General features: G+C 32.6%; 1 protein-coding gene across 6 annotated transcripts in view; it reads left to right on the forward strand.

Moving 5' to 3' along the window:
* Arhgef12 (Rho guanine nucleotide exchange factor 12) overlaps positions 1-12,279 on the forward strand; it is a 151,153-nt gene that overhangs the window by 121,869 nt on the left and 17,005 nt on the right. For all 6 annotated transcript variants that reach the window (XM_077796958.1, XM_077796959.1, XM_077796963.1 and 3 more), the window contains 7 exons: positions 2-37; positions 360-514; positions 1,649-1,795; positions 2,898-2,983; positions 7,407-7,532; positions 9,168-9,282; positions 11,495-11,595. In XM_077796958.1, the coding sequence (XP_077653084.1) occupies positions 2-37; positions 360-514; positions 1,649-1,795; positions 2,898-2,983; positions 7,407-7,532; positions 9,168-9,282; positions 11,495-11,595 (766 nt within the window). The remainder of the gene's footprint in view (position 1; positions 38-359; positions 515-1,648; positions 1,796-2,897; positions 2,984-7,406; positions 7,533-9,167; positions 9,283-11,494; positions 11,596-12,279) is intronic.

The following is a 12,279-nucleotide window of genomic DNA, read 5'->3' on the forward strand; positions in this document are numbered from 1 at the left end:
GGGTGATGGAACATGGGACACCAAAGCCCTTTAGAAAGTAAGTAAATCTTAAGTAGCTTTGAATAAAGGCACATTTTAAGAAATAGAGCTTTTCCCCCTAAAGTTCCAATCTTAAAGGAAAAGAAGCCCTGTACACAAATCTGTTAAATTGTATAAAGTTTTTAATATGCACATATAATTCAAAAGATAAACATTAAGGTGTATATAACATTTATAAGCTGTTTTGTAGAACAGGAAGATATTTTAGGCTTTTTGATCAATTGCAGAAATCTGACTGATTACCGTAATCTTAAGACTTGTGTAGCTTCACATTATCCACTTGAAGTCCTCAAACAGAATTTATCATTTTTCTTTGTTAGGTTCGACAGCATAGCCTTTGGAGAAAGTCAGAGTGAGGATGAACAATTTGAAAATGACCTAGAGACAGATCCACCCAACTGGCAGCAGCTTGTTAGTAGAGAAGTGTTATTGGGACTCAAACCTTCTGAGATCAAAAGACAGGAAGTGATTAATGGTGAGTTTAATTGTTTTTGTCATTCATGTATATTGAGTTTTTTTCAGAATAAAGCAAATCCCTCAACCCTGGAGTTTGCTTCAGTTTCTCTTACCCCTTTGTTTTAAACAAAGATGGAATTAAATTAGATAAATGATCCTTGAATGCTTCAACTCAAAAAATGCAAATGGTATTATAATTCTTATTGATAACTTAATAGGAATGAATGTTTAACCTTCAAGATATTCAGGATCCATAACATTATAGTTTAGAGTTGATGAATCATTGAGATACTTATCCCTTTACTTATCACTTTACTTTCAGATTAAATTATTTTTTATGCAGAAATTATAAATAGGAAGCTAAAAAGCCCAATGGGATTAGTTGAGTTAATTAAGGTTATATAGCCAATGGGCTCGGGATGTGACTCAAGTGGTAGCACGCTTGCCTAGCATGCGTGAGGCACTGGGTTTGATCCTCAGCACAACATAAAAATAAAATAAAGATATTGTGTCCATCTAAAACTAAAAAATAAATATTAAAAAAAAGATCATATAGCCCATAAGTGAAAAGGGGAAAACTAGGATCTATGTCCTTTCGAACCCTGGTTCAGCATTCTTTAGTTACTCCAATATGTTTGTGACAGATATGTGGCATGAATGCTGTATCCTTATCCCTAGAATGTCATTTGAATAAATACCCTCCCTGTCTCTGACAACATTACAACATAGTGAAGTTACAGTCTAGTTCCATAAATGAGAGTTTATAGGAAAATTAGATAGCCAAAAGTACTGTTATTTCTGAAGAAGGCTCAAGTTAAAGGCTGTATGGTATTGAGGCTTTCAGTTTTCTAATATTGTCATTATGATATGTAGATATTATAAATGGAAGAGTAGGGTATACTTAACTTTTAAGTACAAAATTATTTTGAAGGATATTTTTCATTTGTTCACATTTAACTCAGAATCACTATGTTGGAGAATTTCATGGAATCAAAGTGATTTGCTAAGTAAATGCTAAATATTATTTAACTCATTTGCTACCTAATTCCAGCTAAAAGGCTCTATTTAGTCCCATGGAATTATTCTAAGTGAGGAAATAACTCATATCTCCCCTCCCCCATTTCTTTCCTTTTTTTTTTTTTTTTTTGCTTAGAATTGTTCTACACTGAGAGAGCTCATGTTCGAACATTGAAGGTTCTTGATCAAGTATTCTATCAGCGAGTATCCAGAGAAGGAATTCTTTCACCTTCAGAACTACGAAAGATTTTTTCAAACTTGGAAGATATTCTTCAACTTCATGGTAAGAGAAACTGACTTGATCTTTGCCCCTACATTTCCAATAGAGAAAAGATTGGGAGTCTATATGGCAGTTCTTTGGAGCTTTTATATAATTTTATGCAATTTTGTAAATGTATCCATATTAGCATTTCTGAAGTTATATATGAGCACATAATGTAAATGAAGAAATGATGGAACTTTGACTAGATCCTTTTGCCCTACAGTCATCAAGCTTTGTATACGAAGTGTTATCACAGGGCTTCAGGTCTAAAGACAGCACTTAAGCTTAAAAACATGAATAGTCAAAATTACCCTTAAACATTTCTTATCAATTTCAATATAAAAGGTTTTGAACATATGTGTCCCATGTCCTAATACATGTAGAATAGGTTTTGTAAATAGCAATACACAATATGGAATCCCATAGTATGATAAATTTTAGGCATTGCTTTATTGTATTGTTGCTTGATACACATTTTGTAAATATACAAAAATTCAACCTGTGTCTTTCCCTGTTTGAATAATCTACTTTTATAGATAGTAGTAGGATATTCCTAGTAGGATATTCTGCTCTTTTGTAGGTTACTATTTCTCTAAATTTCCAATCTCTCTTTGTCAAGAATATTATCACTTCCCACCAACACCTATCAACCAAATTGATGTTCTTTACAACTTTTTGGGTAATGTTAGGTCCCATCAGAATGCATTGATAACTTTAGGCCTGATTACATCTGTTGCCTATAAACAGGACACATTTTGAAAGGAACAGTGAGCACAATCAGCACTGTTGAGACTTAAGTTATTTTTGAGCATGATTATGAAGATGAAGTCCTGAGGTTAAATGATGTTTGATGGTACTGCACTATATTTAATATACTAGTTTCTAAAAATGTTGTTTGATGCTTTAACAGTAAAAACACTGTTCAGACACTGTTTTACAGTCTCTGGATGCATAAGCGTATGTTCAGATTTTTGTTTACAGAGATTAGGAGTTGTGCTATTCTGAAAATTTTGTTTTTGAAAACTTAGCTATCAAAATTTTTTAGATTGTGTATTAAACTTTTTAAGGTTGTGTACTAAATTTTTCTTTTTTTAAATTTTTATTTAAATTTTTTTTTCTTTAGTTGGGCTGAATGAACAAATGAAGGCTGTTCGAAAGAGGAATGAAACCTCTGTTATTGATCACATTGGGGAAGATCTGTTGACCTGGGTAAGGAAATTTTTTAATGTTTTTATAGACATTTGATGATAAGATTCAAGGCCAAGTCTTTCTAAATATGCAAACCCATCCAGTTTGCAAGGGTTTAGAGTGGATATTCTTGATTAATATGTACTAATTAATGCTCAAACTAAGTGCTATATTTTATTGAAATAAGTATACTGGTCCTTTGTGTTTTAAAAACTGGTAAAATGGTTCTTAAATAATTTATATCCTTGTCAAGAGGTAATTCTATCTGAAAAATTAATTTTCAGGGCTTTGGAGTTATTGCACATTAAAAAATATTGTCACACACACACAAAAAAAATAATTTAAGTGGTACAGAATTTTAGCCATCTTCTGTTGTTCAGATCTTGAAATTGTACTCTGAGACAAGTGTATATCCATGATTGCTCTCACAATAGTAGAAAAGTGAAAATTACTTAATTTTATGAATAGTATGAGGAAGGAGTCCAAAGGCTGTAGTAGTTTTTTTGTCAAATTCCATCTTTCTAACTCTGTGAATATATACTGTACAGTGCTGTGAAAGGAGCTAGTGACAATCAAAACATACATGTCTCCTGCCTTCACAGAACTTAAGTTATTTAATGCAAGATGAGTACAAAAAAAGGGGGAAAAACACAAGTTGTGGGAATGTATAGCAGAGGGACCTAAACTTGAACGTATTGAAAACCTTCTTGAGGAAAGCATTTGATTTAAACTTTTAAAAAAATTTTTTAATTTACATATGACAGCAGAATGCATTACAATTCTTATTACATAGAGCACAATTTTTCATATCACAGTATATTCACACCAATTCGTGTCTTTATACTTGTACTTTGGATAATAATGGTCATCACATCCCACCATCATCACTATGTAGTTAAGACTGTGAATTAGAATAAAGTCTGTGATTTAGTTCTCAAATTTTAACATAGACTGAATAAGAATGTTTTAAAATAGGCACACAGAAGTGTGTGTGTGTGTGTGTGTGTGTGTTTCTTGAGGAAATGCCATGAGATTTTAGTAATTCTAAAATTGTAACTTTTAAAAAGATTAGAGAATAGAAAGCTAACTAAAACAATGTTTATCTTACTGCTTTCTTGATGGTGAGAAATGGCTCAGAATCTCGTAATCTATTAAAAGACCTGTTTTTTAATCACTTGACTCAGAACAGGAGCTACAAATCCTAATCTAGTTTTACCTTGCACTTTCCATCTTAGAGCAATGTTAGAATTATTGTTATTAAGGATATTTAATTTCTTTGAAAAATTCAACTTATTCTATGGCTAATAGATAATGTGACTCATTTCCCCGCCTTCCACCCCCCGCCCCCCTTGTTTTGGTGTGTTATTGGGAACTAAACCCAGGGGCACTCTACCTTTGAGTTATCTGCTTGGGATATCCCCAGCCCTTTTTATATTTTGATACAGAGTAAATTGTCTAGGATGGTCTCAAACTTGCATTCCTCCTGTTGTAACCTCCTTAGTAACTGGAATCGTAGGGTGTGCCATTATGCCCAGCTTCATCTTGTTTCTTGATCTCAGTGTAGGCAATGAAAATTATAACTGAGTGGTTTCACTGTATACTATTAACTTGAAACAGAAAATCAAAAAATTTATAAGACCATCATTTCATTTTATAGTATAGCATGATTTCTATGTCAAACTTTGATTAAAAGGTTTAAGGTGTATGGATTTAAGATATTGCACCTTGATTCCCAAGCAGATTCATTGGCATTTACTATAAATAAGGTTTAAGACATAGTGTCAAGTGATGTTTATCATTAATAAGATACACATGTGCAATTGATCCTCTTATCACAGCCCATTAGACTGCATAAATCTGTATGGCAAAAGAAAATAGAGAAATATATGAACAAAGAGTGACAAAAAAGTTACTTTAGAACACATAAAAAGAAGTGTATTTTTGGCCATTATAGTATATCTATTAAAAGTTGAGTTAAAACAGAATGCAATAATCATTTTGATTTATTAATGGTTACATAACAAAGGTTCATTTGGGGGAAAGCAGTGGTCAGAAATTCTAAAAGCAAAAATCATAAACAGACCTTTAGATTTAGATTTTTTTTTTTTAAATCAGTGCTGGGGACTCAACCCATAGCCTTACACATGCTGAGAATATGCTCTGTTACTGAGCTATGCTCCTAGTCTCTTCCTGCTATTTTTTTTTAATTTTAATTTTTAAATTTTGAGTCAGGGTCTTGCTAAGTTGATTAGGACCTTGCTAAGTTGCTGATGCTGGTATTACAGGTGTGCACTACTTCCACCCAGCTCTGCTGTTTTTTGAAAATAATTTTGGAGAGTCTGTCTTGTATTGGTCCCTTAGGATCACACAAACTACTTGAAAAAATTACTATAAAACTGCTTCAGACTGGTGACATTATTTTCTTTTGAAAACCCAGGGGATTTTTGTTTTGTTTTGTGGTGCTTTGATCAACAAACATACCAAAAAAGCTGCCAGTCTGATCTTGATACATGTTGATAGTTATATTTATTTTTTTATTTTTACAATGCTGAATATTGGACCTAGGGCCTTGCACAAGCTAGGCAAGCTCTCAACCCCTAAGCTAAATGTCATAGTTAGAATAGAATAAGAATATAAAGTTTGACCTATTAAATATCAATCTGTATGTGACCTACTTGAAGAAAATATATACAGATATACTATAAGGGAACTTTTTACAAAATATCTTCATTTACAAACTTTTTGGGAATATGGCTTTAAATAGAAGATTGTATGAGAAACCTCTTTATAAACCATAAAACAAGACTGGTGTTATAGCTTAATAGTAGAGCACTTGCCTGTCATGCATGAGACCCTGGGTTCAATCACCAGTAATATTGAAAAAAAAACCATAAAGCATTATTTTTGTGAAAAATTATGCTTTTTAATCAATATTTTTAATTTTTAAATTTGTTATATATGACAGAATTCTAAATGATTATTATTATTTTGGGTACTGAGGATTGAATCCAGGGGTGCTTAACCACTGAGCCACATCCCTAGCCCTTTTTTATATTTTATTTAGAGTCAGGGTCTCACTGAGTTACTTAGAGCCTTGCTAAGTTGCTGAAACTGGCTTTGAACTTATTTAAAGAATTATTTGTTTGACTTGTAAGAACACCCTATTAATGAAGTACTTGTTAGGTGTTTCATCAAATTTTAAAATTCTAAACTGGGTGTGGTGGTGCACACCTATAATCCCAGCATCTTGGGAGGCTGAGGCAGGAGGATGAGGTCAAAGCCAGTTTCAGCAACTTAGCAAGGCTCTAAGCAACTCAGTGAGACCCTGTCTCTAAATAAAATACAAAAAAGGCTGGGGATGTGGCTCCGTGGTTAAACGCCCTTGGATTCAATCCTCAGTACCCAAAATAATAATAATCATTTAGAATTCTGTCATATATAACAAATTTACAAATTAAAAATATTGATTAAAAAGCATAATTTTTCACAAGAGGTTCATAAGCTCATAGCTTCCCCTGCCCCAACAAAGCCAACTCTAGTCTCTGCACAAATGTAGCAGTAATTAATTTAATCTCTACGCTGCTTTTAGTCACAGCGTATTTCATAGTTAGTAGGAAAACAAGCTAGGATTTGTTTCCTGGAGCGGTAATTCTTGTAAAGGTGTCAGGGTCTGTGAAAATGAAATTTTAATCTGAGTCTCCAGGCATTTTGTGTCTCGTATTCTCCAAATGTCACCCTCCTCCATTTTTTTAAAGTCAAATAACAATTTTATTATTAATAAAATGAAATTTAAGATGAAAACATCATAATGGTCAAAAGATGGACAGTTATATTTGTACTGCACATAATATCTAGTTCTGTAAGGATAAGGATTATCTATTGTATTTGTCCAAATTTGTATCCTTTCCATTGTTCTTTGATCCTTCTTGATGCTCCATGATTAGTTTCCTGTTTGAAGACCTTTACCATTCTTTAAGGGTAAGTCTGATAGAAGCTAATTATTTTAGTTTCCATTCATCTGAGAATATCTAAATTTCTTCATTTCTGAAGGTTAGCTTCAATAGATATGCAATGCATGTTTGACAATTCTTTTCCTTGAAGTTGACAGCACTTGAAAAATATTCTATTTCCTTTTTGCCTTCATCAAATGTCACCTTTCTATCTGATTTAGTAGTGGTGTGGGCTGAAAGGTAACAAGTTATGATAAGTTACCAGCAAGAAAACATTGATGTCCGATCAGAAAAGGCCTGGATGTGTCAGGGTCAGACCTTTCCTAATGGAAAGCTATTGATACTGCACATGAATATCTAGTTCTATATTTGTTGTCAATTGAGAATACATTCTACTAGAATGTTGAAAGGATCATGGTTGTCTCTTATTTTACATGGCCTTGTATAAGCTCTGTATCTCATTCTCTATTGTTTTCTTTGCATTCTTGGTACAGTTCAGTGGACCAGGAGAGGAGAAGTTGAAACATGCTGCTGCTACGTTTTGTAGTAATCAACCTTTCGCTCTGGAAATGATCAAGTCTCGTCAGAAAAAGGACTCTCGATTCCAGACATTTGTGCAAGTGAGTTGAATGAAAATAATGCAAGTTAAAAGAAAATAATGCAAGTTTTTAACAATTACCAAATAAACTTGGAAAATGCTGACTTAGACTGTCTTTTACAGGATTACATTTTTGTTAACATTTAAAATAACAATATTTATCTCTTAAATTATTGGAAGCATAAAAATGATTTTGGAATGATGAACAAAAAAAATATATGTTAGGATTAAAATACTTGATGTAGAAATTCACATTACCATAGAGATTTTCTCAGGAATTCATATATATATATATATATATATATATATATATATATATATATATATATATATTTAAAAGAATATTGTTAAAACATTAAAATGGGCTTATATCGGGTCCAAGGAACACTATAACAGCAGTCATACTCACTGGGGTAGGTGTTTACATTGGTATAGATAAGAGTTGATAACTACAGCCCATAGGTAAATTATCCAACCTTGTGCCTATTTTTAAAAATAAAGTTTAATTGGAACACAGTTGTATTTATTTTGTATTATATAATATACATTAAGTGACCACTTAATGCAAATTTATTGTCTCACAGCTTTTGTTGTTTAGGAATATGACCACAATTTAGCTAGATCCTGTTTTCAGGGTTTTACCAGCTGAAATAAAAATGTTAGCTAGAGCCGCAGTTCTCATTTAAGACTCAGGAATCTCTTCTAAGCTCACTGGTTGTTCGAATTCATTTCCTTAAAAATGAATAACTGAGGTCCTTGCCTTCCTATTAATTGTTGGCTAGGGAGCAATCTCCTATAGAATGTTTCTCTTTGTCATATGATCCCCAGTTTACAGCTATAGATAGATGTTTGTTTTCTTCCAGACTATTAGGAATGGAGATCTCTGACCCAGGTTTCTTTTCAAGTCTTTTCTGATTAAGTCAGACCCACTTGGGGTAATCTCCTTTGTGATTAACTCACAGGCAACTGATAGATAGTAAGCTAATCATAGGAATGATATTCCTCTTTATTCATGGATTTCATCCACTCAGTGGGATGGGATTATGCAGAGTGTTTCCACCAAAATGTGGAAATCTTGGAGTCCATCTTAGAGATTTTATTTTTGTTGTTGTTGTACTACATAAAGCAATGTTCATTCATTTATAAATTATCTGTGGCTGCTTTTTTGCTAAAACAGCAGAGTCAAGTAATTTTAAGAGACTGACCTTCAAAACCTAAACATTTACTAACTGGCACATTACTGAATGTTTGTAGACTTCTGATACAGATAAGCTGTCATGTCCAGACTGGTGATCCATTGTACCTACTTGGAATGGCAGATAACAAAGAAGTTAACCAACTTTTAATAGGAATGCCAGTCAGGAAAGTGTACTTACATTTTTTGAATAGGTGAACGTAAAGCAGTTTTAACACAGGAAGGTAATTGTTAGTTGATTGTGGATGCTGTCAGTTAGTGCTTAAACAGATAGCAGAAACCATTGATAACAGACTTTCTTCCCCCTATATGAGATTAGAGGAGAAAGCAGAATCATAGTGTGGCAATGATGTGTCTTGTTATTTTTTGTCTTGATTTAATAACCAGAATGTTATAGATACTTATGTGGTACAATGTACTGCCTAATAAGAGTACATATTCATTTATTTCTTTTAATTTTAGGATGCTGAGAGTAATCCACTTTGTCGTCGTCTTCAGCTGAAAGATATCATTCCCACCCAAATGCAGAGGCTTACTAAATACCCACTTCTTTTGGATAACATTGCCAAATACACAGGTACAGCATTCTCCCTGAAATAAAAAAAGCCAAGAACAACAACAAAAAAAAAGAAAGAAAGAAAGAAAAAGAATATGTCCTGCTAAGTAATCTCTCACAGCATCCTGATGCTTGGAGTTGGATTTTCTAAAAAAAATCTTATCCAGTCTTCTTTAGACTATTGGATTTAATGTATCCATTAGTAGCTATAGTGAGAGTTTGGCAAACTGTGAGGATTATGGTCCAAATCAGGCACACTGCCTATTTTTACAAATAAAGTTTTATTAAACCCAGGCTTACACAGCCTTACCTATCTGTTTACATACTGTCTCTGCCAGCTTTTATACTGCAATAGCAGTGTTGAATAGTGCAAGAGAGGCCATTTAGTCTGTAAAGTATAAAACAATTATCTGATTTTTTATAGAAAAATTTGTCCATCCTCATTCAAGCATATATATTTGTTTGAAGAACATCTATATTGGGTTGAAGAGATGTTTTATATCTATATATGTAGTTCTACTAAGTTAAACCAATGTGCTATCATTCCAGCTCCTGTTTTGAAACATGAAGTGAATTTGAGTTTCTCAGTTTAGCTTTAGGCTCTTATACTTTTTTTAAATTAATATTTGTGCAGTCTAATTCCTATTTCTATGTCTGAGAATTTGCATAATTGAGAAACATTCATACCTGTTAATTTTTATACCTTATTATATCTGTTCAGTATAGCTGGACCATTGTTTAGAGGACTATAATTCTGAATGTTCTGATTTTTGTATCCCTTAGGCAAAGTGTAGCCTCAGCACATTTTGGTGAACTTTATCTTTTATTTTAATGATATAAACATTGTAATTGATTTTCTTTCTTTAGATAATTCAAAGAAACTTGTTTTGGAATTTTTTTTGAATTCTGTTACTTAAAAAATATTGCTTTAACAGGGCCACTGGACATAATTATATAGGCTCTGCACTATGAAATTCCAGGGGGAAAAGAGGGTCCTGTTTATATAGCTTACAAAGTGAGTTGAGACCTTCCCCCTGTAGTGTGTAATATTGTGATCATTATATTTTATGTAATGCATAATTTCTGAATTTAGGGTTCTATATTATAGTTTCTTTTTAAAGATGAAAACTTATGTTTTAAAGTACTGTCATCAGGTGTTTTCCCAAAAGATCTAAAATTGACATACTATATAAAGCAACATAGCCACATCAATGTTTATAGCAGCATAATTCACAATACCCACATTATGGAATTTACCCAGTTGAGCCCATCAATAGATGAATGGATTAAGAAATTATGATGTGTGTGTATATATATATATATGTATATGTATGTATATGTATATATACACAATGAAGTTCTATTCAGCCATTAAAAAGAATGATATCATGGTGTTCACTGGTAAATGGATGGAAATGGAGAATATCGAGCCAAGTGAAATAAGCCAAATTCAGAAACTTAAAGGTGAAATGTTTTATCTCATATGCGGAAGCTAGAGTAAAATAAAGGAAAGGGGGAGGGAAGGATAAGATTATATAAGGAGCCAGTCAAATGCATTAATTAATAGAAAATCTAAAGGAAGTCTAGTGTAGTAGAGGCAGGTGGGGAAGTAACAGAAGGGAAAAGGTTGGAGGAAGGGGGATCATGAACTGAAATTGACTTCATGCATGAATGAGTTTTTTGGGATGAACCCAACTACTATTACAACCATAATGCTCTATTAAAAAAAATCCAAGTCATATGCCACTTACAAGCCTATATTTATAAATTTGAGAGAGTACAATAAAGAAAACTATTTAAGAAATAGATTCTGATTTCTTTATCAAAAAGGGTTTTAAATAATGAGTTAAATATACAATTTGTTTAGGCTGTATTTTTACACTATGTATGTTGATATGTAGTAATTCTTGAACCAGGTTAAAATAATAAATTATTTCAATACTGTAAAATTTTTCATCTGAATATATCTAGTTTTTTGTTAGAAAACTTCAAATAAAAAAATTCTTGGTCACAATAAAAATAAATAAAGTATTGTTATCAGAGGTCTCACCTATTCAAAGACTATCCAAATCGAGATTCTGCCATACATTTTAACCTAGCATAAAAATATTTAGGGTCTTAGTATGTTCTTATGAACTGTTGAAATAAGATGAAATCTCACATATATATTTATATATTTTTTCTTTTTTAAATTTTTCCTATTTTACTTTCTGAATTTCTTCCCCATATTCAGAATGGCCAATGGAAAGAGAGAAGGTGAAGAAAGCTGCTGATCACTGTCGTCAGATCTTAAATTATGTAAATCAAGCTGTCAAGGAGGCAGAAAACAAACAGGTAAAAAGGAAAAGCAAGAAGATAAGGATGGCATTGAAAGAATATTAAATTCATATTACCTAGGATCTGTGAAATAATTGAAATTATCATTACATGATTGATGGGCAAGGACATTTGTTAGCTTTACATCTATACATGTAGTATATGAGTCCAGATTTTTTTTTTTAAGTACTAGAGATTGAATCCAGGAGTATTTTACCACTGAGCTACATCCCAAGCATTTTTTAATTTTTTATTTTGAGACACAGTCTTGCCAAGATCCTTTGCCAAGGATCTTCCAGTGTTGCTGAGGCTGGCCTCAAACTTGTAATTTTTCTTTCTCAGCCTCCTGAGTCACTGGGATTATAGGCATGTGCCATCACTCCCAGAAGTTCAGATCAACTTGTTATATCAGAGTTGTATTTGACTCTTTTGAACATCTCTTGCTGTTTGTTTATTCATTTATCTATTCTGTGGAACATACACTGTAGGCTGGGAGCAAGTCTAGAGGGATTAAGAAATTGAGCACAATAACTCTCCACATTGAACTTTTATCTAGTAGAATCAAAAGGCATTTAACAGATTATAGTACAAGCATTTTGAGTCAGTATTGGTAACTGTATGAAGGAGAATTTAAGGATACTATCAGTAAGTATCTCACTAGGAGGCCTAACCTTGTTTTGAGATGTTAGAATGACTTTCAGA

This window comes from Urocitellus parryii, chromosome 4, assembly GCF_045843805.1.
Source record: "Urocitellus parryii isolate mUroPar1 chromosome 4, mUroPar1.hap1, whole genome shotgun sequence".
Lineage (NCBI taxonomy): Eukaryota > Metazoa > Chordata > Mammalia > Rodentia > Sciuridae > Urocitellus > Urocitellus parryii.